Source organism: Perca fluviatilis, chromosome 3 (genome assembly GCF_010015445.1).
Source record: "Perca fluviatilis chromosome 3, GENO_Pfluv_1.0, whole genome shotgun sequence".
In the NCBI taxonomy this organism is placed as follows: domain Eukaryota; kingdom Metazoa; phylum Chordata; class Actinopteri; order Perciformes; family Percidae; genus Perca; species Perca fluviatilis.
The window spans coordinates 41,756,345-41,782,011 of record NC_053114.1 but is presented as its reverse complement, the minus strand read 5'-3'; the positions used below and the strand labels follow the sequence as shown (position 1 = coordinate 41,782,011).

General features: G+C 41.0%; 2 protein-coding genes across 2 annotated transcripts; one reads left to right on the top strand and one right to left on the bottom strand.

The window, feature by feature from the left end:
* Positions 1-2,571: 2,571 nt before the first annotated feature.
* On the bottom strand, positions 2,572-17,352 carry psmd13 (proteasome 26S subunit, non-ATPase 13). The gene is made up of 13 exons (XM_039795654.1): positions 17,133-17,352; positions 13,339-13,417; positions 12,163-12,197; positions 12,014-12,069; positions 11,785-11,828; positions 10,862-10,948; positions 9,701-9,872; positions 9,072-9,151; positions 7,812-7,937; positions 5,932-5,994; positions 4,585-4,665; positions 3,442-3,558; positions 2,572-2,871 (listed from the first exon to the last, which is right to left on the bottom strand). Exons 1-13 carry the CDS (start codon positions 17,231-17,233, stop codon positions 2,776-2,778), a joined length of 1,137 nt encoding a protein of 378 aa, XP_039651588.1. The 5' UTR covers positions 17,234-17,352; the 3' UTR covers positions 2,572-2,775.
* Positions 17,319-24,385, top strand: sirt3 (sirtuin 3). Its single transcript, XM_039796159.1, has 7 exons — positions 17,319-17,387; positions 18,180-18,234; positions 18,506-18,691; positions 20,612-20,844; positions 20,931-21,031; positions 22,226-22,387; positions 24,014-24,385. Exons 3-7 carry the CDS (start codon positions 18,645-18,647, stop codon positions 24,383-24,385), a joined length of 915 nt encoding a protein of 304 aa, XP_039652093.1. The 5' UTR covers positions 17,319-17,387; positions 18,180-18,234; positions 18,506-18,644.
* Positions 24,386-25,667: the final 1,282 nt, after the last annotated feature.

The following is a 25,667-nucleotide window of genomic DNA, read 5'->3' as shown; positions in this document are numbered from 1 at the left end:
GGACTTGAGCAAGAACATGACATCGGGGTCATCATGTAGTTCCTCTGATGAAGTCAACGATTTCTCACAGAGATCAACAGCAGTAGTTCTATGTTTCGAGTACTTTGCGATTAATTAGTTTGAGATCAGTCTGGTGACATAGATCAGACACAGTGCAAATGTCAGAAAGTCTTGACAATCACATTAAACTAATAATGTATGTACCACACAATAACAGTATTATAAGTGCAATGGAAAACCAATAAAGCCATTGTTTAAAAAAGAAAAGGTAAGTAGTAAGGGATCCCATTTATAAAATCTCAAGTCTATCTTTTGTGATGTCACTGATGACGTCACAGTTGACACATGTGACATCAGCATTTATGATCCCACAGAGGCAAAATTCCATGTGACAATTTGACCTTTGAACAGGACACACCAAGGGCTGTTAACTGTCTGGATTACGTTTACGTTTTACGATGTGCATCATTTCCTGCTTAACCGTCGCTTGTTCGTTCTTTTTTTGTTTAATTTTCTTTATCTTCTTTTACTATTTCTTCATATGTTGTTACGTTCTTTTTCTTTTGATCTCAAGAGAATAGTTTCACCCTCTCGGTCTCTTTGCATTTCTTTCTCTCTTGATATCTGAGGAGTGGCTATTTGAGATCTTTCCTTCCTCCTGCCCAGCCCTAGCTGTGTTCGGGACCCAGCCTGGAATGCTATATAAATACAAACCCATCACACCCAGAGCTTGTTTTATGACGATGCCACGCAGACGCCGAGAGGCCGCTGGCCCCGTTCGCAGACGTAGAAGACCTCGCAGGCCCCCCCGCCGCTCACAGACGTAGGAGAGTTGTCTGACGCGGACGCTAAGTAACCTCAATAAACATGTAGCCTAAGCATCAAAATGACTGTTTCAGTTTTCATGTAGTCTCGCTTTGCCAGACCTTCCTCCACAGCGCTGCGGAGGAGGGTCTAGTTCACACAGCATTCTGGGAGGGGAGAAAACCTGCTCTGGTTTATCGGCATTTCTTTAACCCTTGTGTGGTCCTTCGGGTCCCAGTGACCCGAAGGACCACACAAGGATTATGTACTTCCGTTTACTTTGTTGAGAATTGCTCTCTAAACAAGGGTTAATACAGCACCTTAGTTCTTGTTTGTACAGCATTTTGGTCAGCTTAAACTGTGTTTAAATGTGTTCTAGAAATAAACTTTACTTACTTACTTTACAAGAAACAGGATTTAGAGAGCAATTCTCAACAAAGTAAAGGGAAGTACATAATCCTTGTGTTGTCCTTCGGGTCACTGGGACCCGAAGGACCACACAAGGGTTAAACCAATCACAATAGTCTTGAGCAGGGCTAAAAAGCGCCGGTGCCGCTGCAAAATAGCCTCGGGAAGGAACTTGTTTTGGTGGAACATTTTTCTCAAAACACGGCATTTCCTTTTGTCGACGATCCCGTTGATGAAGAAGCTGTATTACTTCGCAGGGAGTTAACCATACGTCGGGAGATGAGACTGAGGCCCCGACTATAGATGGCATTATCACTTCCAGATACTAGCCTACCTATTTGAGCGGTATCGTTTTTCTTCCCAGTCGATCAGTTATGTAGCCTACGTAACTTTATCCGTCCTCATATCGCTAACGGACATGCTCTTACATGCCAGCACATTATTTGTGTCGCATTACGTTTTTTTTGCAAACGGCAGTTTTCTTCACAACATTGGTGATGCGGAGCATATCAGTAAAGCCACTGTGTAGCAAAGTGCCGTCAGTGTTCCCTGGACACAAACCAGTGAGAGCCATTTAAAAGGAGTTCCACAGGATTGCAGGTGAACGATGTAAACCCCTTTGAAATAAAAGATTATGAATTATGATTCTGTTAATGATGGTGGTGCAGCCTCAGAATGGGATTAGTAGCCTAGGACTTCTTCACACACAGGGCTGCACCTAAATGAAATAGATTACAGGTTAAATACCATTTCACCAGTAATATTATACTTATGATTAAATATATTAATGCACTATATTGGAACTTACGCATTTACTCTTGAAGCAAATTTCTCCCACGCAAATTCTCTCTTTTGCAGCAGCCGCTGTGTTGCTTTTTTAACAAAATACATGTTCAAGCTCGCTGTATGTGCGCACGAGTATTTCCGTATGGTGAATCGTAGTATCATGGCTCCATTCATGCTGCCTGAGTCAACCTACTCGGAGTTGACTGAACCAACTCAAATCAGCTCTTCTGGAACCGAAAACTTCAGGGTTAGACTCAGTTTGTTAAACCACCTTCCTGAAACGGCCCCCGGGTTAAGAAAAACACAGAAGTTACCCTTAAATATAATTTGTGGGCATTATTTGCTTTATAAATAATGTAGTTGCCACTGTATATATTAATTTGCACTATAGTGATGCATAATATATTACAATTTCTAACTGAGTGAGTGATGAGGTCTTCAGTCAACTTTACTAAAGTTAATACCACACTGAAACTGTTACAGTAAAGATTTAACAAATCGTAATTTACAATCCAAAGCTGGACAGACTTTAACCAATAAAAGAAATAAAAACATACAATATTTGTACAGAAATAACTTTTTTTGTTTTGTTTTTAATTCATGTTTTAGACAATATTTTCAGATGAGGAGGATAATAATGTTACGACCAGCTGTTTATTTGTAAAATACCACAGTGTATTTTTACAGGTTGGCGATAAACAGTGAAGAATGAACATCCGATAGAAAGAAAAACGATACAAAAACAGAAATGGTTGTGAAGAGGTTTCCCTCTGCGGACTAGGTGAGGATGTCGTGGGCTTGTTGCTCCACCAGCATGGCCATGTTCTTCACGTCTCCACACCAGAAGTCCAGACGCTCCTTCATACCTTTGATCTGAAACCGAAAACAACACGTTGGGGTCGACTCGGCACTTTGTCAGGCGCACCGAACGTTGTAAACAAATATCTGACGGTCGAAGCGCTCGCTTGTTTATCAAACAGAATATTCGAGTGAAACTCTTTCACACATCTCTCAGAAATAATGGAGTAATATCTTAGAAGAAGGCAAACAATGTGAGCAGCTGAGAGAGAGAGAGACCGACCATCTATATCTAGATCTATATCTATCTATATATCTATATATCTATATATCTATATATATATATATATAGATATATAGATATATAATAGATGTATATAAAAAAACTGAATGATGGAGAATGGAGTAATATTTTAGAAGGAGGCGAACAATGTGAGCAGCTGAGAGAGAGACCATCTATATCTATATAGAGATCTATCTCTATATATAGATGTATATAAAAAAAACAGAATAATGGAGTAATATTTTAGAAGAAGGCGAACAATGTGAGCAGCTCTGTGAGAGACATCCATATCTATCCATCTATCCATCCATCCATCCATCCATCCATCCATCCATCCATCCATCTATAGAATGAGGCCTCACCTGCTGCAGGTCGAGCACTCTGGGCTGCACCCAGGTCATCTGCACCTTCTGGTCCACCTCATCGATGTTACCTTTGATCAGCCCCACGGACAGAGCCTTCATCACCAGCAGCTCCACCTGCAGCACACGCTCCATCAGTTTCTCACAAATCAACACGCTCTCACGTTCAAAACTACTGGAGGATCTGCTCTGTGCAGGCGTTCAGACTGGGAGTGGGAATCTTCACTGGTCTCACGACGCGATTACGATTATCCTGTCGACGATTCAAATCCGTTCAACATCACGATGCGTCACCTCAACTTTATTTAATATTGCTACATGTTTTTCATCATCAAAGTCAAGCAGTCATATATATATATATATATATATATATATATATATATATATATATATATATATATATATATATATATATATATATATATATATATATATATATATATATATATATATATATATATACACACACACACTGCATCTGCTCTTAAAAAAATAAATTAAAGACACTTCCTGAATGTAGCGGAGTCTGAACACAGCTGGTCTCGCTTTGCCAGACCTTCCTCCACAGCACTGCGGAGGAGGGTCTGGCGAGTCCACACAGTATACCGGGATGGGAAAAAACATGCTCTGGTTTATCTGCATTTTTTTATTTTTTATTTTTTTAAATAGGTGGTTGCACTAAGCGCCGGACGGAGCAACGGTGCCTCCGCAAAATACTTGTTTTGTTGGAACATGTGTACGTTCAAAAGTAGTTTTAGTCGTGCAACAGAAAACTCAGATTGGACAGATAGTCTAGCTAGCTGTCTGGATTTACCCTGCAGAGATCTGAGGAGCAGTTAACCATAGTCCTCACAAATCAGCCGGAGGTTAGAACGCCAACACAGAGACAGAGGAAGGGGACGGATATCGGCGAAAAGACGTGCATCCGGCAGAATTTCCTGCGGCACCGGAGCAATCCCGGAAGTGGAACGTCGTGGATAAAGACTAGGACACATCAGACAAAAGGCAAAAACGTTCGCATCGATGCAACGATTAATTTCGACGCCCCTAGTTAAAATGGAGACACCGTCTGGTAATCAAAGGCGACCGTGCCTAAAGGTTTTCATTGACGGGCTGATTAAATGTGCTCGTCATCCAACTGACCTCGTTAACGGGGATTTTGGCACTCTTCGAGATCTCGGTGAAGGTGAGCTGTCGGTTGTTTGCAGGACGAGTGAAAGTCATCTGGAAGAGAAAATAGACACTTTAAGTGATTTAATATTCAAGTTTGTAAACCTTCAGGGTGACATCATCTCGGTCACGTACAAAGGGGGAGAAAATGATCAACGTCAGACTCGTACTGAACAAACCATACATTTGTTTGAAGAAGTCGTTATTCCTCGGTCAGACCATAAAGTGGCGCTGCAAGATATACATACAAGCTGAGGGCTGTCCTTGTTTAAAGAAATTCTTAGTCGACTTACATTTTAATGATTTTGTCGACTAACCGATTAGCTGATTTAAATCGACAGAGCTGTGAGCTTTGAGTGGTCGTAAAGGAACGCGCCGACTTATTGGGACTTTAGCTTATTCCCCGTATCCACCAGAGTTAGATAAGTCCATACGTACCCTTCTCATCTCTGCTAGCCTAGCTTAGCACAGATCCTGGAGGTAACCGGCTCCATCTAGCCTACTGCTCCCAATAAGTGACAAAATAACGCCAATATGTTACTATTTACATGTTGTGATTTGTATAGTCACAGCATGTACAAATAACAAGGTCACATGACACACAGCCATCTTCTAACCGTATACATACTGGGAACTATATTCTCAGAAGGCGAAGCACTGCTACTCTCTGCTACTTGGGCGGAGTGATTTGCTCGCAAGCACCTGAGAAGCCCCGTGGTGAGGAGCAGAGAGCAGTAGGCTAGATGGAGCCGGTTACCTCCAGGATCTGTGCTAAGCTAGGCTAGATGGAGCCGGTTACCTCCAGGATCTGTGCTAAGCTAGGCTAGATGGAGCCGGTTACCTCCAGGATCTGTGCTAAGCTAGACTAGATGGAGCCGGTTACCTCCAGGATCTGTGCTAAGCTAGACTAGATGGAGCCGGTTACCTCCAGTATCTGTGCTAAGCTAGGCTAGATGGAGCCGGTTACCTCCAGTATCTGTGCTAAGCTAGGCTAGATGGAGCCGGTTACCTCCAGGATCTGTGCTAAGCTAGACTAGCGGTGGGGGGCGTCAGACAGAGTTACAACACACAGAGATGAGAAGGGTATGTATGGACTTATCTAACTCTGGGGGATATGGAGAAGAAGATAAAGTCCCAATATATCAATGCAGTCCGTTGACCATCTGTAAAACTGAGTTTCTCCACAAAGAATCATGCAAAAGCACCACTTTAAATCTGGTGTTTATCAGAAATGTGCTCATCAGTTTCTTGGAAATAAAGTCATTCAGCATGAAAAGGAATAGAAAACAACTAATTGACTGAAGAAGGTGGGGTCCTCACCTCCATCACGCAGAGCAGCTGGATCTTCTGCATCAGTTTGGCTTCATTGGTTGCGAGGTCAGGCTACAACCAAGAGAGAGATAAAAATAAATAAATCAGACAGTTGCCAAATATCAGCGATGATGTTCAAGTGTAAAATCCTGTGACCCGGTTTCAGATTGCTGTTGGCACGGTAACAGCTCCGATCAAAAGGTTGCGTAATACATCCTCTCACTTACAGAGGCTTAAACTCTGCTATCACCAGCGGTGGAAGTATTATTCAGATCCTTTACTTCAGTAAAAGTACCAATACCACACTGTAAAAATACTCTGTTACAAGTCAAAGTCCTGCGTTAAAAATGTCACTTTAGTAAAAGTATGCAAGTATTGTCAGGAACATGTACATAAAGTATTAAAAGTACTCAATGCAGAAAAATCCTCATATTTTAGAAAGTGTAAAGGATCCAAACAGTTGTGTGTTTAATGGTCTCATCATCTCAGCAGTTATATTGTTGGGTAGTTTAATTTATGATAAAACATCAGATTTTATAAACTACATGTGTTTTGTGAGCAATAACCTTAATGTGTAAAGTAACTAGTAACTAAAGCTGTAACAGATGAATTCAGTAGAGTAAAAAGTACAGTATTTCTCTCTGAAATGTAGCAGAGTAGAAGTAGAAAGTGGCATGAAAAGAAAAGACTCAAGTACCTCAACATTTGGACTTGAGTAAATGTACTTAGTTACATTCCATCGCTGAGTATTCACTGTGTCGGGCACACGCATGAAGAGAAAGTAGAATTTGAATAGCTTATTTCTCCGTTTATCATAACTGGGGTTGATTAAGGGCAGCGATGTATTGCTGTAGAGGTTTAAAGGTGTCTAGGGCTGTCCTTGAGTAAATATATTCTTAGTCAAAAACACGACAGAGAAATCCATTTGTCGGGGTAGTTGATTTAAGCAACAGATCTGTAAAACAGAGTTTCTCCACAGAGAATCATGCAAAAGTAGGGCTGTGCAATTAATCAAAAGTTAATTGCAATTATGATTTTGGCTCCCAATGATCACAAAAACAGAATAATCGAGAAAAACATTTCGCTCATTGCGTTGTGCAAGTAAACTTATTTTCTCTTGTGTTCTGAATGAAAAAATTAAGTATTAAGGCAAAGTTCACAGTTGTTTTTTTACTGTTGATTTATTAAACTTGTTCCCACCTTTTTTAAGTTCAATAATTGCATCATCTTTCCAGAAGTCAACGAGTAATCGTGTTAAATTATCGTGATTTCAATACTGACTGATAATCGTGATTATATATTTTTCCCATAATGGAGCAGCCCTATGCAAACGCCCCCCTTTAAATCTGGTGTTTATCAGAGATGTGCTCAGAAGTTTCTTGGAAATAAGACCTTCAGCATGAAAAAGCATAAAACATGACTAATGGACTAAGAGGGCAGCCCTATTTACTTCTTTCTTTGATCAGAGCTCCTCGTGCAATACATGTCCAGTAACGGAGCTAAAGCAGGCTAAAAGAAAGCTAAATTAATTAGTGTAGAAAAACAAATGAAGACGAAGAAATCTCAAGTCACGAGAGGTCAACCCAACAACATACCTTTACATCCCTTTCTTCAAAGTATTTTCAACTTAAACATGAGTGATTTTCAACTGCAGAGTACCGTCAGACAATCTGCTTCCTGTTTACAGCGGCACGCACATGCCCAGTGTGCGTCAACGGTCATGCGATACGTGTTGTCAGACGTGTTAATATGGACGGAGATTAGTTCTGCTACTGGAGCTAAAACTCGTGTGTAGACGGAGATGTTTTTTGTCTCAAAGCGCAGCTTAAAAAGGAGAAGGCAGCAGTGTAGACGTAGCCTATGTCGAGCGGTTATATAAGGTCGTTCACCTGTTGGCCCCAGGCTGTCTTGAAGCCCTGGAATTTCTCCACATTGCCGCCGTTGAAGGCGTACAGCGTATCGATGAGCCACTGTTTGTCTGTGTTCCTCAGGGTCTCCAGCACAGGATGCATCAGCTGCAAAGACACAACAGCAGACGTCAACAAGCTTCATTTAACCCACCTATTGTCCTTGGGTCAAACTGGACCCGTTTCCACAGTTTCTACATCAGAAATTTGGGTTTTCTTTCAAGCGGATTGCCCCAAAAATAACACGCGTTGTTCCCTACAACGCTCTTCTCGAGTAAAATGAAGGGGCAGTTGGCTACTTTCATAGCATTTTGGGTGTTTTATAAAATTTTATAGCATTTGAAAAAACAATGAATCTTGACTTAACTTTGACAGTCTGTTATTATGCACTCAATTGTAACAATTTATCGAAATAATCTATAATTTCAGCTTTTTTTTTTAAACTAAAAAAATGAGGTTAATTCACCACGAATGTAATTTTTTTTGTAAAACTAGTGGTAATAAGTTGATAATAGTGGTGAACCTGGTGGTAATGAAAAAAGCGCAGGAAAAGCAACAAAAACCTAAAAAAGAAAAGAAAAGAAAAAGTGAAAAACCTCGAGAAAGAAAAAAACCAGAGTTGCCCCGGCCTACCCGGGAGGACGGGAAGACAACATAAGGGTTAAATGATTGGCCAGCATGGATAAACAACATAGCCTGGTGAGAGCGTCCTGATCTGGCGAGCTCCAGTTTTCTACTCCCAGATCAGTCTGGCATCTTGAGATCGAGAAAATTTGGAGCCTTTCGCCAAACGACCGACCAATCAGCGTTGGTTTTGAGGTGTGTTTTGGTGTGACGCAACGAGAAGCGACTGTTCAGTTTAAACAACGTGGGCACTTCCCTGGATGAGATGAGCGTAGCTATCGCAGCAAGTTTTATCCGAATTAGAAAGTATTCCTTCATTGAAAGAAGAGCCAAAAAACGGCACTGGAGGCTTTTCTCGGAGGAAAAGATGTTTCTGCTCTTCTCCCGACTGGTTTCGGCAAGAGTTTGATCTGATTGGTTGATTTGGCCCGTCTATCACCAACATAGGTGGTGATAGACAGGTGGTTTATCCAATCAGATAACCAGGATTTTCGCCCCTTCCCAAAAGTTCTCCAACGGAAAGTTCCCAGATGGAGATGCCGAGCAAATGCGAAGCAATCCATCTGGTGGAGTCAGGTTAGAAACAACATGCATCCAACGTACAACTGTTAAACCCACCAGCTCTCCAAAGTTGTAAACTCCTTCTCCTAAGAGTCCAGCCAGTCCCAGTGTGAACGCCCGTTCCTGCTTCTCCGTCTCTGTGGAGTAACGACAACATCACGGGTCAATGTTAAACGGTCTTTTTCATCGTCATCGTTGGTAGGGCAACTGGGGAAAAAAATTACTTATACTTGCCCAAAGTCAATTTTTATCAGTCCATATAAATCATTTATACGTGAATGTAATCAAAAAAAGAAAAATCGGAAAAAGAAAAAAACTTTAAAAAATGTTAAAGAATAAAAAATGTCAAAAATGCTAAAAAAAAACAACAACAAACAAAAAAAAACACACAAAAAGCATCGAAAGACGCAGAAAAAGCGTGAAATGTAAAAACAAAGTAGAGAGACATTCTTGACCAATGGCACAATCAAACGATTCTCTGACGGGTGCAGGAGAACAATGACGCAATTCATGATACGATGGCGCCTGAACAGGCGAGCGAGTGGTTCTAGTTACTGGCCCGACGTGGCGCTTTCCTCGGCCCGGGCCGTTATTGTTGGACCCTGAAGATGAAATCATTCAGCCACGGATATGAAAGACGATATTAACAGCCTGAAATGAAGTCAGAGCGTTTTGTCTGCGCTCACCTGGAAGGTCTGTGATCTCCACGCAGCCGAGGTAGCGCAGAGCGTCCTTGTAGTAGGACGCGTGGTTCCCGATGATGCGGTAGTATTTGCTGGAGAGGTCGTAGAACCGGCCGTGGACCGACGTCACGCCGGGCAAGTTATTCAACATTTCCTCAACGTCTTCAATGATTTTCTGGAAGTGACAAAAAGGAAAATCTCTGGTTATTGTGGATCAGGTTTCTTCTTTTACTTGTTTGTGTGTCAGCTGGGCACGCCATGCACTTTATATGTTTCCAGAATAGGTCAGGCTACGTACAAATCCCATTATCTGGCAGGTCAGTAGTATTATAGATTCTAGGACAGTTTATATTAGCAATTATCATCATCATAATAAAGCAATAAGTTTATTTGATATAGCACCTTCTACAGAGAAAGTGCTTCACATGATAAATTGTTAAAATAAGACCCAAATAGTAAAATGATAATAATGGAATAAAAAATTAAAAGACTTAAGGTGCTCTAAGCGATGCTGGGTGACGCTACTTCTTGTTGACAAAAAGGAGGCTAGCTCGCCCCTCCCTCCCTCCTCCACATCCCGTCCCCTCCCCCTCCCTTCCGCGCACTAACCCCCCCCCAAACTCCCACCCACAAATCCTTCTTGTTGGTTATTGGCTGGAACGCTGGAAGACTGTTATGTTTGGTGGTGCAGGTTGGCGCAGTTTGTTTTTGTTGGCGTTTGTGGAGCCTGGGCTGTCTACAGAGACTGTTTTTTTTTTAAAGTGTGTTCAGGAAACAGGCAGGAGATGTTTGCTGTATGTGACAAAAAACTGTTCCAGCCTAAAAAATGCGTGACACCTTTATATACCCAAAGTCACAAACATGAGACAGAAGTAAGTTTAAACAAGCAAGTCTTCAGCTGCTTTTTAACAGCATCAACAGAGAGTGCAGAACGTAAGACAAGAGGAAGGGCGTTCCACAGGGTCGGAGACACCACTCCAGGGATGCACCAGTCCGACTGGTTCTCTACAGATACCCAAACTCAGCACCTGCGTTTTCGTTTAACAGCTGTTGGTGTTACCGACACATTAACGCGTGACGTTCGAAATCTGCAATAACGTATTATATCTGAACGAGGCCCTTTTTGGAGAAAAGGGAGAGAGCTGAGAGTTCAGGAGCGTTTACCTTTGTGGCGGGAAGATCGTTGATCTCCAGTTTAAGTCTGCCGATGGAAGTCTTGCAGAGAATGACTGCTTCGTCGCTGCTTTTCACCTGAACCAGACGGAGACAGAGTAAGGTTAGCTCAATCATTCAATCATTTACACCTCGTTGCCAGTTTACGATTGGGTCCATGTACCTAAAAATTGATGCAGTTTAATACAACAGTCCTGCAATAAATCCTCCTTCATGAAGGTTATAATGTTCAGTTTGTGTTGATGCAACTTTATGATAATTTTTGGAGGATGCAGTTTGTGATGCTGTATAACTTGTTTGTGATATACAGAGGGTGGTTTCTGTTATATGAACTATGACAAAACATCTCTCAGTAAAACACAACATCACAAGGGACTACGGCCTTCAAAACAACCATAGAGTTAAAGTGCTCATATTATGCTCATTTTCAGGTTCATAATTGTATTTAGAGGTTGTACCAGAATAGGTTTACATGGTGTAATTTTCAAAAAACACCATATTTGTGTTGTACTGCACATTGCTGCAGCTCCTCTTTTCACCCTGTGTGTTGAGCTCTCTGTTTTAGCTACAGAGTGAGACATCTCACTTCTGTTCCATCTTTGTTGGGAGTCGCACATGTGCAGTAGCTAGGTAAGGACTACTAGCCAGTCAGAAGCAGAGTATGAGGGCGTGCCCTGACAGTAGCTAGGTAAGGACTACTAGCCAGTCAGAAGCAGAGTATGAGGGCGTGCCCTGACAGTAGCTAGGTAAGGACTACTAGCCAGTCAGAAGCAGAGTATGAGGGCGTGCCACGCTAGCAGCTAGGCGAGCATTTTAACGTGTGAAATTAAAACTTGCTCTAATATTCATGAAAAGATACATTTTATTGCAGGACTGTGGTGTTGGCCTGCATTAGCATTGGTTAGGTGTCTTACCTTTTCCTTGGTCTTCTCAAGAAAAGTGATAGCATCTTTAGGATCTGGGAAAAATGTTTGAAAATATTAAAAAAAGTAAAAAAATAAAAGTATATATATATATATATATATATATATATATATATATATATATATATATATATATATATATATATATATATATATATATATATATATATATAAAAGATAAGTGTATTCTGCCCTTCCTGCTGCATCATGTTGTTCTTACCTTTCATCTGTCTGGCAACATACAGTATAATCTCCATGAGGGACAACGGGTTGATTCTGACGAGGGAGAAAAAAATAATAAAATAAGCATCGAAAGAAGCAGGAAATACTGAACTGGCGGACAGAGTGTTTGAGGAACCTTTAGCTCACCTGTGTTCGAAGTCACTGAGGAAATTGTCATAGAGCTTTAAGAAGAAAGAAAAAAAAAGAGCCGTCAGAGCAAAAAAAACAAACAAACAAAATGTTCAATGTTTAACTCGTGATAGTGGCCATTAGGGCTGCACGACATGAGGAAAATATGATATATTGTGCAGCCCTGCTGGCCATGAACAGTATTCGGATTTTCACATTATCGACGGTTGAAGATCCTAATTAAGAGAAAATTAGCAAATTGTGTGAAGTTCAATGTTAATGTAAATGTCTGGTATGTAAATGTTGGCACAGATTTTATTTTAATCCCTTATAACCAGTGGTGAGGCTTCCAGTTGTGACGTTACTGATTTTTTCCTTTCAAACACAACCAAACAGAGCAGCTAATGGCACGTTAATGACCATAAATAATACACATAAAACAACCACAACAGCGCGAGATGGAGAGATGTAGGTCTTGGCAATAATTCAATATCACTGTTTATCAATTTATCAAACTTGTACTGAGATGATCTCATGTAAGCATTTAAATATATGTTGTCCAAATTGAAGATTCTGAGTAAAACAAAAAATGAGTTATTAAAGTCGACACATAAAACAATTTGGTCTAATGTAATGCAAACCAGTGGACTAGGGCTGGGCGATATGGAGAAAATCAAATATCACGATATCTTTGACCAAATACCTCGATATCGATACCGCAACGATATTATAGTGTTGACTATTGGTGCTTTCACAAAATATTTATTTGATAAATAATCATCAGTAATGTGGATATAATGACTAAGTGGGTAAAGGCAAATAATAGAACAGCTAGAACAGTCTGGTAAGTTCAGAAAATGACATCACTTTACTGTAACGCAGCCTTTAAAACCAGGAAAAGACAACACTTATGCCATATTACGATATTCAAAATCTAAGACGATATCTAGTCTCATATCACGATATCGATATAACATCGATATATTGCCCAGCCCTAGAGTGGAACACAGTTCTTTGCTTCAAAACATAATATTGAATCAATATCCAAAGAAACTAGGATGCATTCATTATTTATGAATTCCCCTTACATTCAATATATGAATATTACATGCTAGGAAACTTTTTCAAATATGTGCATCCTCGCTGGTACGTTGTTGTACAAGTACAGCATAACACCTGTGACTGTGCCGTTACCTGTATGAGGCCATCTCCTGTTTTGAAGCAAGGATCTTTCACAAAGTCTGTCAGCCTGAGAGTCAACTGATGCCACAATCTGCCAAATAAAAAAACAGTTAAACGGTTGAAGACAGACAAATGTCCCAAAAGACACGTTGTATTGTTTTTGTAGAATCAACAGGGTTTCCCCCAGAAAAGTCCTTCGGCTCGGTGGCAAGTGTCTTTCTGTGACGAGGGCCGAGCCGGGGCCAGTCGCAGGCTGATGGCAGTGTTAAAGCTCTAGTGTGCATCTTTTTGATATTAAAGAGCTCATATTATGCTAATTTTCAGGTTCATAGTAGAGGTTGTACCTGAATAGGTTTATGTGGTTTAATTTAAAAAAAAAAACACCATATTTTTGTTGTACTGCACATTGCTGCAGCTCCTCTTTTCACCCTGTGTGTTGAGCTCTCTGTTTTAGCTACAGAATGAGACATCTCACTTCTGTTCCATCTTTGTTGGGAGTCGCACATGCGCAGTACCTAGGTAAGGACTACTAACCAGTCAGAAGCAGAGTATGAGGGCATGCCCTGACAGTACCTAGGTAAGGACTACTAGCCAGTCAGAAGCAGAGTATGAGGGCGTCCCCTGACAGTACCTAGGTAAGGACTACTAGCCAGTCAGAAGCAGAGTATGAGGGCGTGCCCTGACAGTACCTAGGTAAGGACTACTAGCCAGTCAGAAGCAGAGTATGAGTGCCCGGACAGTACCTAGGTAAGGACTACTAGCCAGTCAGAAGCAGAGTATGAGGGCGTGCCCTGACAGTACCTAGTGTAAGGACTACTAGCCAGTCAGAAGCAGAGTATGAGGGTGTGCCCTGACAGTACCTAGGTAAGGACTACTAGCCAGTCAGAAGCAGAGTATGAGGGCGTGCCCTGACAGTACCTAGGAAAGGACTACCAGCCAGTCAGAAGCAGAGTATGAGTGCGCCCTGACAGTACCTAGGTAAGGACTACTAGCCAGTCAGAAGCAGAGTATGAGGGGGGTACCCTGACAGTACCTAGGTAAGGACTACTAGCCAGTCAGAAGCAGAGTATGAGGGCGTACCCTGACAGTACCTAGGTAAGGACTACCAGCCAGTCAGAAGCAGAGTATGAGGGCGTGCCCTGACAGTACCTAGGTAAGGACTACTAGCCAGTCAGAAGCAGAGTATGAGGGTGTGCCCTGACAGTACCTAGGTAAGGACTACTAGCCAGTCAGAAGCAGAGTATGAGGGCGTGCCCTGACAGTACCTAGGTAAGGACTACTAGCCAGTCAGAAGCAGAGTATGAGGGCGTACCCTGACAGTACCTAGGTAAGGACTACTAGCCAGTCAGAAGCAGAGTATGAGGGTGTACCATGCTAGCAGCTAGGTGAGCATTATAACGTGTGTTACAAAGTGACCATGTTTGTCTCTGAAGTAAAGGCTGGACTACAATAGAGCTGTTTGGAGCAGTTGGTGAACAGTGTTTTCTGTTGGAGATGGTAAGTCCCTTTGGGGGGGACTTTGGGCATTTTCACTTTGTAAACCTACAACGTGCACAAAAAAGATATATAACACAATAAAAGAAAGGGGAAAAGCCAAAAAGCATAATATGAGCACTTTAAAGAACGTCTGTTACATTCAAGCCATTGCCAAATGAGTTGCTCCAAAGCTAATTAAGACTATCAGCTCCACACAACTCTCTCTGGATTTCTCAGTATGACTATGTTCAGATTGTGTGGCGACTTTTGCGCACAGAAACTCAAGTGAAGATAATTACTAGGGGTGTGCACAAAAAAAAAAAAAGATCGATTGACATTTGAATCGCAATTCAAGCTATGCCGATTCAAAAATCTATTTTTTTATTGTAGGTCTACTGCAATCACATGGGAAAGGTAACTACATTTACATACTGTGAAGAGTTTTTTTTAAATCAAGAATCGTTTTTGAATTGAAAATCGATTTTGAATCGAATCTTGAGCCTAAAAATCAATAACAAAACGTGACATTTTCGGAATCGTGCACCCCTAATAATTACCTCTTCTTAAGAGTCCATCATGTTTGTTTAATTCTCCGTGTCCTACTTGGCTACTAGCTTTAGCTACTTACTTATACAAATTAAAAGTTTTACATACAAAAAACACACAAGATCTTATAAAATATGTTGTTTCAAATTAAACTACAGAACAATTTATACAAATACATTATGAAGGGGTCACTTTGGGCTCTGGGTAATTGTGTCGCTATTTTTACAAACCAAACAATCAATTAATCAGCGGATAAATCCAGAATGAAAATACTCGTTAACCTTTGTGTTGTCTTCCCATCGACGATGCAACTTTTTATTTTTCTGGGTCAACTGTTAATATGAAAACCTTTTTTCAACTGTTTGCGCGTCTTTTTAAACACTTTTGTCGCTTTCCACCAATCTTTTTGTCACTTTTTTTTTCTCGATAAATTAAATAAAATACTGATGGTGAACTGATCATTTAATCTACTTGTGAAGAGCGTTGTATAGAACCATCCACGTTTTTTTTGGACAATTCGGTTGAAAGAAGAAACCCAAATTTCTGTTATATAAACTCTTCGAAAATGGGTCAAATTTGACCCGAGGACAACAGGAGGGTTCAGCGTTTCCTCTATGTTGATTTGACCGTGGCGGCCCCCCACGGCAACATTTCTGCCCCCCTCACGGTATCAGACATAGAGCTGCAGTGTTAGAGTGCATGTCGGAGAACGTTTGTACTTTAGGTGCATTATTTACATGCTGAAGTAGCTAAACTGCATTAAGATAATGTAATTAATAGTGGGTTTATTGTTATTTGCTACAGAATGCTCAGCCTATATGTCAAGATCAAAGTTGGCCTATATAGTAACTCAAAAAATACAGTTCTATCACAACTGAAAATATGCCTCATTGTGTGTGTGTGAATAGAGGTGAATAAATATATTAGTTTGTGTTGCAGCAAAGTGTCAGTTCTGTTTCATGGGAGGGGTGGTGTTCGGACCTGCACCCAATGCTAAACAAAATCCTAAAGGAAACACTGGGGTTAATAGTTCAAAATGAGTTTCCAGCTCAACTAACTATGACAGTAAAATCCTGCTTTTACATTAATACATGAGTAATCATCTAATGATTATGGCGTTTACCTGATTACATACTTTTACATTTTCAATGCAGGAGTTTTACTTGTAACAGAGTATTTCTTATTTACTTTTACTTTAGTGGAGCATCTGAATACTTCCTCCACCACTTTATAGTCTAATGGTGTTCATGTTAATGTGTCCAACTGGACTGTTTGAAAAGCCAAGTAACATGTTTTACTTTGAATACAGATAACCAGCTAGCTAATGATGGACATTTGTATTTTACAGAGCAAACTACTCCTTTAAGGGTCATTCAGTTTAACCTCCATGGTGATGTGTTCTTACAAAACAGCATTATATTAAACGTATTATATTCTTATGGTGCAGTGACTAAGGACTCGTCTATAGCATCAACGTTAGCAAACAGCTAAGAACAACTTGTGATAAACTGTCTTCCACTGGCCAACATTAATGGGGTTATGTTGAAAGCTACAGACCAGTAACTTATATATACGTTATTGTTTTAAATTGATATATAAAAAAATACATTTAAAAGCAACATTTCAGTTCTGATCTACAAGAAGAAACTTGCGGCTAACATTAGCCGAACCTCAGCTAACGCTAGCTCCGTGCATGACTCAGCGTACGTTTCCAATGAATGAGCGAGCTAACGTTAGCTAGCCTAGCGTTAGCAGAGCATTTAGCTAGCTGGCTTTTTTTGTACCTTTTGTTGTACAAATCCTCCAAAGTGTGCCACTCCGTCGCCATCTCCGGCGTGGAGCTGGTGCTCTGCTGCTGTTTGAGGAACCCGGTAACATCTCTCATTGTGGCAACAAAACTGTGAAGTTAAATGTGTATTCGGGGGCTGATGAGTGTTGCTGAATCTTCAGCTAACGTCAAGTAGCCTGCCGTGTTGTGAGTCTGCTGCTGGGCGCAAAGGATGATGGGAAAGCGAGGAGGCGTTTCTATGGTTTTTACGGTAAAAGGGAAATCTTCCTCTTCTTTTTGATAAAGTGGATTTCTTGACCGATTTACACTTGTTTGTTTGTTTAGTATTATTTTTCATTATGTAACGGCAGCTAATTCAACAAAATACTAGGTAACCGAGCTTGGTAGCTGACCACCGAGCTGTTTTGTGTGCGTTAGCTAAAGTTAGCTAGGCTATATATATCGTACATTACGGTTTTGTAATGTCGTTCTGTTTTCTAGGATGACAAAGGCATGACCCGCCCTACTATCCCTCTGATTGGCTATCACTCGCTGGCTGCTCTTGCTGGGTTGGTTAGGTTTAGGCAAAGACGTGGGATTGGTTAGGGTTATGGTAAGAATGTCAGCGTAATCCTATCAGAGGCTGAGTAAGGCAGAGTAGCGGCGACGTGCCTTCACCATCCTGGGGGGGGGAATAGTTGGTTATGGTTATTTGATCTTATGGAGGTCAAAGGACGACAACAAACATCTCAGCAAGCAGCTAGTCATTATATTACATTGTATCTGATTTTAGGTGGATAAAATGTGTTAACAGCGCGTGTCCCTGTTTAGGTGTCTGCTTCAGTCAGTAGGAGTAGGAGTAGTTTAGTTGCAGCTGTGCTATGGCTTCTTTAGCGAGCTCCTCAATAATGTCACCTGTCAGACTTTGCTGTTTGTGTCTGTGCTCGAGAACAAGCAGGACGCTCTCTGCATACGGTTAGTACGCAGACAAACACATGATGACATGAGTGAAATGTGTAATATGATTGATAATTGTGACTCATGCTTGTTTTTCTTTTTATAGGTTTGGGTCAAAGGAGTTTGTGTTCAGGTAAAGCTGCAGCCGCAGCTCTGTGCAGGTATTACACACACACACACACACACACACACACACACACACACACACACACACACACACACACACACACACACACACACACACACACACACCTACTCAAGTATCGTGCTTTTATTTTATGTAAGGTTGGATGACAGTTTTTTTATCCCCTTCCTGTCCAGTGAAAACAAAACTGATTAATCGGTTATCAAAATAGTTGGCGATTAATTTAACAGTTGACAACTAATGGATTAATTGTTGCAGCTCTACATCTTTGTTTTTCTTCTTCGCAGACAAACAAACTCTCCCCGGTGGAATGGCACTCAGGGGTTTTTCTCCCGTGGCGGTGGCGGCGGTGCAGCCGAGGAGCAGCAGACCCTGGAGGACATCGCCAAGAGCATCAGAGAGCAGCGGTACAAGAGGGTGGTGGTGATGGCCGGAGCTGGGATCAGCACGCCTAGTGGCATCCCAGATTTCAGGTAAAAGAGGTTAGATATTAGTGCTGGAACGATATGCTTTTGTACCGGTTCGACTCTTTCACGATACATGGCTTTTTGCTTTATAAAATTCAGCTTTATCAAAGTCTCCATTGTTCTGATAGAACAATATGTATGGTGCTTTATAATATTTGTTTGTGTTTGTCTCGTGTTGGACCTCAGGAAGAATAGTCTTCATGACAGTGATGACAAATGGGGATCCATAAAAAACAATATACATGGGTGCAGATTCGATTTGTATTGCGATTTTCATTTATTGTGATTCGATAGTATTGAGTATTGCGATTTTCTTTTCCTTCTTTAACTAAAACAAAAGTTGAATAATACACTTCTAGAGACAATATATCATGAGACATATCTAAAAACTGATTGTTTTCTAAAAAGAATGCACATCACAAGTCAGTCAGTCTGTCAGACATTTATTTAATTTGTAAAGAAGAACATAATATAGATTTTATAGTTAGATACAGTTATTCTGGGGTAAAGAATTTTAAAATTCGTCGCAAAAAAATGTCACGATACATATGTGAATCCATCCACTACTACAGTGGTTCCCAACCTGGGGTCCGGGGACCCCCAGGGGGGGCTGCAAAGATCACAGGGGGGGCGCAAGTCTTTATCTGGTTTGAGGTTGAGGTAAAAAAAATTTATTTGCACATGTTATGATATTATGAAATTATGATAATCAGTGTTTCCTTTAGGATTTTGGGGGCAATGGGGGCAGGTCCGAACACCACCCCCCCCTCCCATGAAATGGAACTGACACTTTGCTGCAACACAAACTAATATATTTATTCACCTCTATTCACACACACAATGAGGCATATTCTCAATTGTGATTGAACTGTATTTTTTGAGTTACTATATAGGCCAACTTTGATCTTGACATATAGGCTGAGCATTCTGTAGCAAATAACAATAAACCCACTATTAATTACATTATCTTAATGCAGTTTAACTACTTCAGCATGTAAATAATGCACCTAAAGTACAAACGTTCTACGACATGCACTCTAACACTGCAGCACTATGTCTGATACCGTGGGGGGGCAGAAATGTTGCCGTGGGGGGCCGTCACGGTCAAATCAACATAGAGGAAACACTGATAATACACTAGAATATATAATGTATACAAAAGTCTGTATGAAAACTATATATTTTGTTGTATCCTCGTTTTTCCTGCCGCCACGGCATCACTATTTTATGAATGAAACATGGCGGAGAAACATCAAAGTGCTGATAACTCCTCTGTATCAAAAAAGAAAGTAAGGCTCTATCTCTAGCTTTTCTTAGACATGAGTAGGGGGGGCGCCAAGGAAAAAAGGTTGGGAACCACTTCCCTATACATATTAGCCCTGCACGATAAATCGTTATAAAATCGTGATCTCGATTCACCCCTGTTTGCGATTTAATTTTTAAATGACTTTGATTTTTTTTTTCTTTCTCCTTCAATTAATTAATTGAAAGTAATTGTTTTAATTATGTAAAGACATGTTCAAGGAGTTCAGATAGAGCCTGTATCAGGGCCATGTTTAGTTAAATGTGTTATATGTCACTATTTTTGGTAGCCTACTGTACTTAAATGGCCAGTATGTACTTTATTTTCTTTATTCATTGAAGCCTCTATGTTTACAGGCTTGTGGTGATGTGCAATGTGCTATAGGTGCCAAAAAATCTATGTTTGGTACTGCCACTTTGTTTTGTTTTGTCATGGTTCATGTGTGCATTAAACATTACACATCGTGAGAAAACAATCGTGGCAGAGAATCGTGATATCAATTCTAAGCTAAAAAATCGTGATTCATATTTTTCCCTGAATCGTGCAGGCCTACTACATATGTATTCTAGTTTTTCTGTAAACCTGTAACTATCAGGTGTATTCAGTAGATTATTCCCTGTCAGGTCTCCAGGCAGCGGCCTCTACGACAACCTGCAGCAGTACGACCTGCCGTACGCCGAGGCGATATTCGAGATCAGCTTTTTCCATCAAAACCCAAATCCCTTCTTCGCCCTGGCCAAAGAGCTGTATCCAGGGAATTACCAGCCCAACCTGACGCACTATTTTGTACGGCTGCTTCACGAGAAGCGTCAGCTCCTCAGGATGTACACGCAGAACATCGACGGCCTTGAAAGACGTATGTATTCATATCTTTGCTTCTAGAAGTCCCCACACGTCGTTGAGTCATTGTAAGCCACCGTGCTTGTTTACTTGTGTACCAAGTGGCAGGGATTCCTCCTGAGATGTTGGTGGAGGCTCACGGTACATTTACCACCGCCACCTGCACAGTCTGCCTGAGGAAATACGAGGGAGAGGAGCTACGAGTGAGTCATAACCCAAACACTAATCTAGAAGTAATACATATACCAGCATACTGTGTAATTTCATACTCCAATCAGAGTACAACTCCTACTAGTACCAGTATTCCTCTACTCCACAGGATCTTAAACCACACTCATGCATGCTCATACTCATACTTTTACATACACTCTCCATGCTTCCACTCATCCACATATACCATTCATTCCCACTCATCCACATATACCGTTCACATTTTTGATAAACACTTATTTCTTAGCCATTAAGTTTACAAGCCTCATAACCCAAACACTTACTCTACACATTTACCAGAATATTTAAAGGACAATTCCGGCGCAAAATGAACCTAGGGGTTAATAACATATGTGTACCGAGTTGACCGTTCTCTGGGATAGGTTTTCATGATAATCAAATGTCTGTAGCTTGAAACTAGCTACCGCAAACCAGTGTTTAGCGGCTAACGCTAGCTTTTGGGGCAGAGGGTAAATCGCTATTTCTACACCACTAACAAGGCTCAAAATAGCACCACACTTCCACGGTAGCATAATGAGGGTCCCTACATGTAAACCGAAACATTGAGAACTTTGTAAGCGTACAGATAGTTTATTGAAAAGATAGATTATAAAGACAGGAGCGTTAATGTTTACATGAGGCCGCCATCGTCGTCGTTCAACTGGTCATGACTGTTATCCAAGGTGGCGGCCGCATGTAAACATTAACACTACTGTCTTTATAATCTATCTTTTTAATAAACTGTCTGTACACTTATAAAGTGCTATTTTGAGCCTTGTTAGTGGTGTAGAAATAGTGATTTACCCTGTGCCCTGAAAGCTAGCGTTAGCAGCTAAACACTGGTTTGCGGTAGCTAGTTTCAAGCTACAGACACATTTGATTATCATGAAAATATATCCCAGAGAACAGTCGACCTGGTACACATATGTTATTAACCCCTAGGTTCATTTTGCGCCGCAGTTGTCCTTTTAAAATACAGTTCATCACGTTGTCGGAAAACAAATCACAAACATTTGGTGTCTACAACTTGACAAATCAGAATATTCTCTTGTTTTCCTTCATTTTTATACATTGTACATTTAAGAGCCAGATAAAATGAGCAAATGTAAGATATCACTTTAGACTCTGGGGATATATTTGTTATAATATTAATATTCATTTCCCATCTTGTTTCCCCGTTTCATCAGTCCGATGTGATGGCAGGTGTGGTCCCAAAGTGTCCCACCTGTAAAGGCGTGGTAAAGCCTGACATTGTGTTTTTCGGGGAGGAGCTTCCACGTCACTTCTTCAAGTACCTCACCGACTTCCCTCTGGCTGATCTCCTCATCGTCATGGGAACTTCACTGGAGGTGAGCGCCACCGGCATTAAACCACGTCATGCCCCTTTTTAATGTGATGTTTTTCCAGCTGAACCAACATGTTGGTCGAGCTGCAATTCCAACAATTCCAAATGTTGCTGTACAATGAATTGTCTCTCAACTAATTGCAGTTAACAGTATAATTGTCTCTTTCAGTAAAATTCAAAAATATTAATTCATTTATTACTTTTTTTGAACAAATGTAAAGTTTTGAACGAATACCAGAATACATCTTTTGGTTATATCACTGTTATGTGACCCAGATAATGTAATAACACAAATACACAGCCTGTGAAGTAAACCACGCCTCTATATTATCATAAAACATTTTGCATGCTTCCTCCCCTTGTCATTCCTGTTGCTATGAATGTCTGTCGGGTCAAGTTCCAACAACTAAAAATTGAAATAATAATAAAAATATATGTTCCGACCAATAATCGCTTACATAATTACAATTGGGCATATCTAAACAACATCAACAATTCCCAGTCATACGCCTTAAGACCTTAGCTAGTGTTGGCAATTAATTGCGTTTTAAACAAAGAAACCGCGATTATGTAAAGAAATTGACAATTAGACTATTATGTAATAATTGTTACAGGCCTATATGTTGGGATGAGAGAGTCATATTTTTGTTACACAGCCAATGTTCCCGGGTCGGGTGGACCCACCAAATTATTAGGCTTTTAAATCAATACAGCCATGACAATTTATGTAAAAATACTTAACCGATGTTTACTTTAGCTCAATTACCAATGACATATACATCATTTATGGTTCATATTTGCCATTTACCCCTATGAGATCACATTTATGTGAGAAAACGAGGAAATTCAATTATAAAAAAGGTAAAAAAAAATAGAAACAAGATTTTTGATGATTATTGTTGCTTATTTCTAAGAACTTAATCAGAACAGGTGAAAGTGCTTGAAATGTAACAATTGTGTAACTTTGTGTGGGAATAGCAGGTGCAGAAAGACAACATACACACACGCACGCACACACGTGCGCGCGCACACACACACGCACACACACACACACAGCAGGCCCAGTTAGGAGGCGGACACAGTTAAGTTTCATAGCGCCTACAATTATATTACAATCGGGTCCAGTAGACCAGAACACCTCATATGGAATAGTTATTGTGTGTGTGTGTGTGTGTGTGTGTGTGGGGTGTACCGTGTGCAGTCATTGAAAATAAGTTATTTTTTTATGTTCTTCACAAAAAATGAGGCAAGGCCAGTGAGTTTGAGTTAGAAGAAATAATAAATAGCATAATCTTACATTTAACATTTAACATTGAAAACGGGCCCCACAGACCCAAACACCTTACAAGGGTTAAACGTGAAAACTGACTCTCTGTACTATGTGCAAAATCTTGAACCTTTCTGAAAACGCACTGAAGTTGTTCGTTAGTGCTGAACTCAAGACGTGCACCACACAATCCCTGGTTTAATCCTTCGTCTGGGTTTCTGTTTTCTTCTCCACTATAAACTCTCTTATAAAAGCAAAAAACATCCAAAAGGTCTTTAAAAAAAGGGCAAGTGTATTTTGTATAGCACCTGACAACAAGAATTCAACATTAAAAGCTGCTGTTTGACTCTCTTTGCTCCGCAGGTGGAGCCCTTCGCCAGTCTGGCGGGAGCTGTGCACAGCTCTGTTCCCCGTCTGCTCATCAACAGGGACTTGGTGGGTCCGTTCGCCTGGCGCCGCCGTCGTCACGACGCCGTGCAGCTGGGCGACGTGGTCGGTGGCGTGCGAGCCCTGGTGGATGCCCTCGGCTGGACTCGGGAGCTGGACGCTCTGATGGCGGCCGGCGCTGAGAAAGTGAGTGTGGGTTACAGGCTCCCGTGTATAATCATTCTTCTACGTCCGAGTTCCCATGAGCCTTTTGGGCAGTTACATTTCCTCTGGCGCTGTATTCGGGTCCATGCATGTATCGCAAGCCAGCGAAGTAAGGTTGAAGCCGCTGAAACAAACATGAGCTGAAGGAAACTTAACCCTTGTGTTGTCTTCGGGTCACATTGACCCGTTTTCAATTTTTGTTTTTATATCAGAAAATATGGGACGTAGAAATAAGCGCTGAAAATGTGTAGAAGAAAAATTTTACAATTTAAAACGTTGGAAAAAGCAACTGAGCTGCAGAGTTAGGTAATAAATCTCTGTGACACATTTCACATTACACATAACTATTCCATAGTTAATATAAAAGGTGCAATCAATTAGTGCAGCTTTAAACACCAAAGTTTTGATTGTGCAGAACCTCCTTTTTTTTTTTAAGATTATTTTTTTGGCCATTTTAGACCTTTAATTCCACAGACAGATGAAGATGTGAAAGGGGAGAGAGAGGGGGGAATGATATGCAGCAAAGGGCCGCAGGTCGCTGCGTCGAGGAGTTAACCTCTACATCTGTGCGCCTGCTCTACCAACTGAGCTAACCCGGCCACGCAGAACCTGTCTTTGACCACATTTTGGTGTTTTTGGCCGTCTTGTATCTTAGCGCTGTGTCGTGAGTCCTCTCAAAAGTAAAAACAGAAATAGTGTGACCACATGCAAAGCACAGCGGTATTTTGTGATGAATTCTTGCAGTAATCTATCAGGGATTTTTCAGAAGCCGGAGCCACGCTGAGACCCTCACTGAGACCCCTCACTGATGTTATTGTGTGTACTTTTAATCTACAGGCTGAAAAAAGACAGATTATGTGACCTTTTGTTTGGCGTACGTAGTAGTTCTATATCCACGACATTCCACTTCCGGGATTGCTCCGGTGCCACAGGAAATTCTGCCGGATGCACGTCTTTTTGCCGATGTCTGTTACCTTTCGCTTTCTTTGTGTCGACGTTCTAACCTCCGGCTGATTTGTGAGGACTACGGTTAACTGCTCCTCAGATCTCTGCAGGGTAAATCCAGACAGCTAGCTAGGCTATCTGGCCAATCTGAGTTTTCTGCCGCATGCCTGTTTTGCAGCGGCTCCATGCAGAGCTTAGCGCCGCCCAAGGTGATATTACGTTGATTGTGATTGGTTCAAAGAAATGCCAATAAACCAGAGCACGTTTTTCACCCAAATCTGGAATACTATGTGGACTAGCCAGACCCTCCTCCGTTCCGCAGTGTGTGGATGGTCTGGCAAAGCGAGACTATATCAATGGGAACTCACAGACTGACAAATAAGGAGCTGCTACACTGGAAATGCAGAAATGTCAAATATCAGTAAAATGCAAGTAAGCGCCACACATGATGCGGCCGAGAAATCAAATCGGGTGCAGATGT

Excerpts from the sequence above, each read along its gene's own strand:
- psmd13 (XM_039795654.1), bottom strand. The coding sequence starts at position 17,233 with ATGAGAGATGTTACCGGGTTCCTCAAACAGCAGCAGAGCACCAGCTCC. Across the intron at positions 10,949-11,784 it reads TTGAGAAGACCAAGGAAAAG|GTGAAAAGCAGCGACGAAGC; the intron begins GTAAGACACCTA and ends CGTCTGGTTCAG. Across the intron at positions 9,152-9,700 it reads GGAGATCACAGACCTTCCAG|AGACGGAGAAGCAGGAACGG; the intron begins GTGAGCGCAGAC and ends GTTACTCCACAG.
- sirt3 (XM_039796159.1), top strand. The coding sequence starts at position 18,645 with ATGGCCGGAGCTGGGATCAGCACGCCTAGTGGCATCCCAGATTTCAG. Across the intron at positions 20,845-20,930 it reads CATCGACGGCCTTGAAAGAC|TGGCAGGGATTCCTCCTGAG; the intron begins GTATGTATTCAT and ends TTGTGTACCAAG. Across the intron at positions 21,032-22,225 it reads ACGAGGGAGAGGAGCTACGA|TCCGATGTGATGGCAGGTGT; the intron begins GTGAGTCATAAC and ends CCGTTTCATCAG.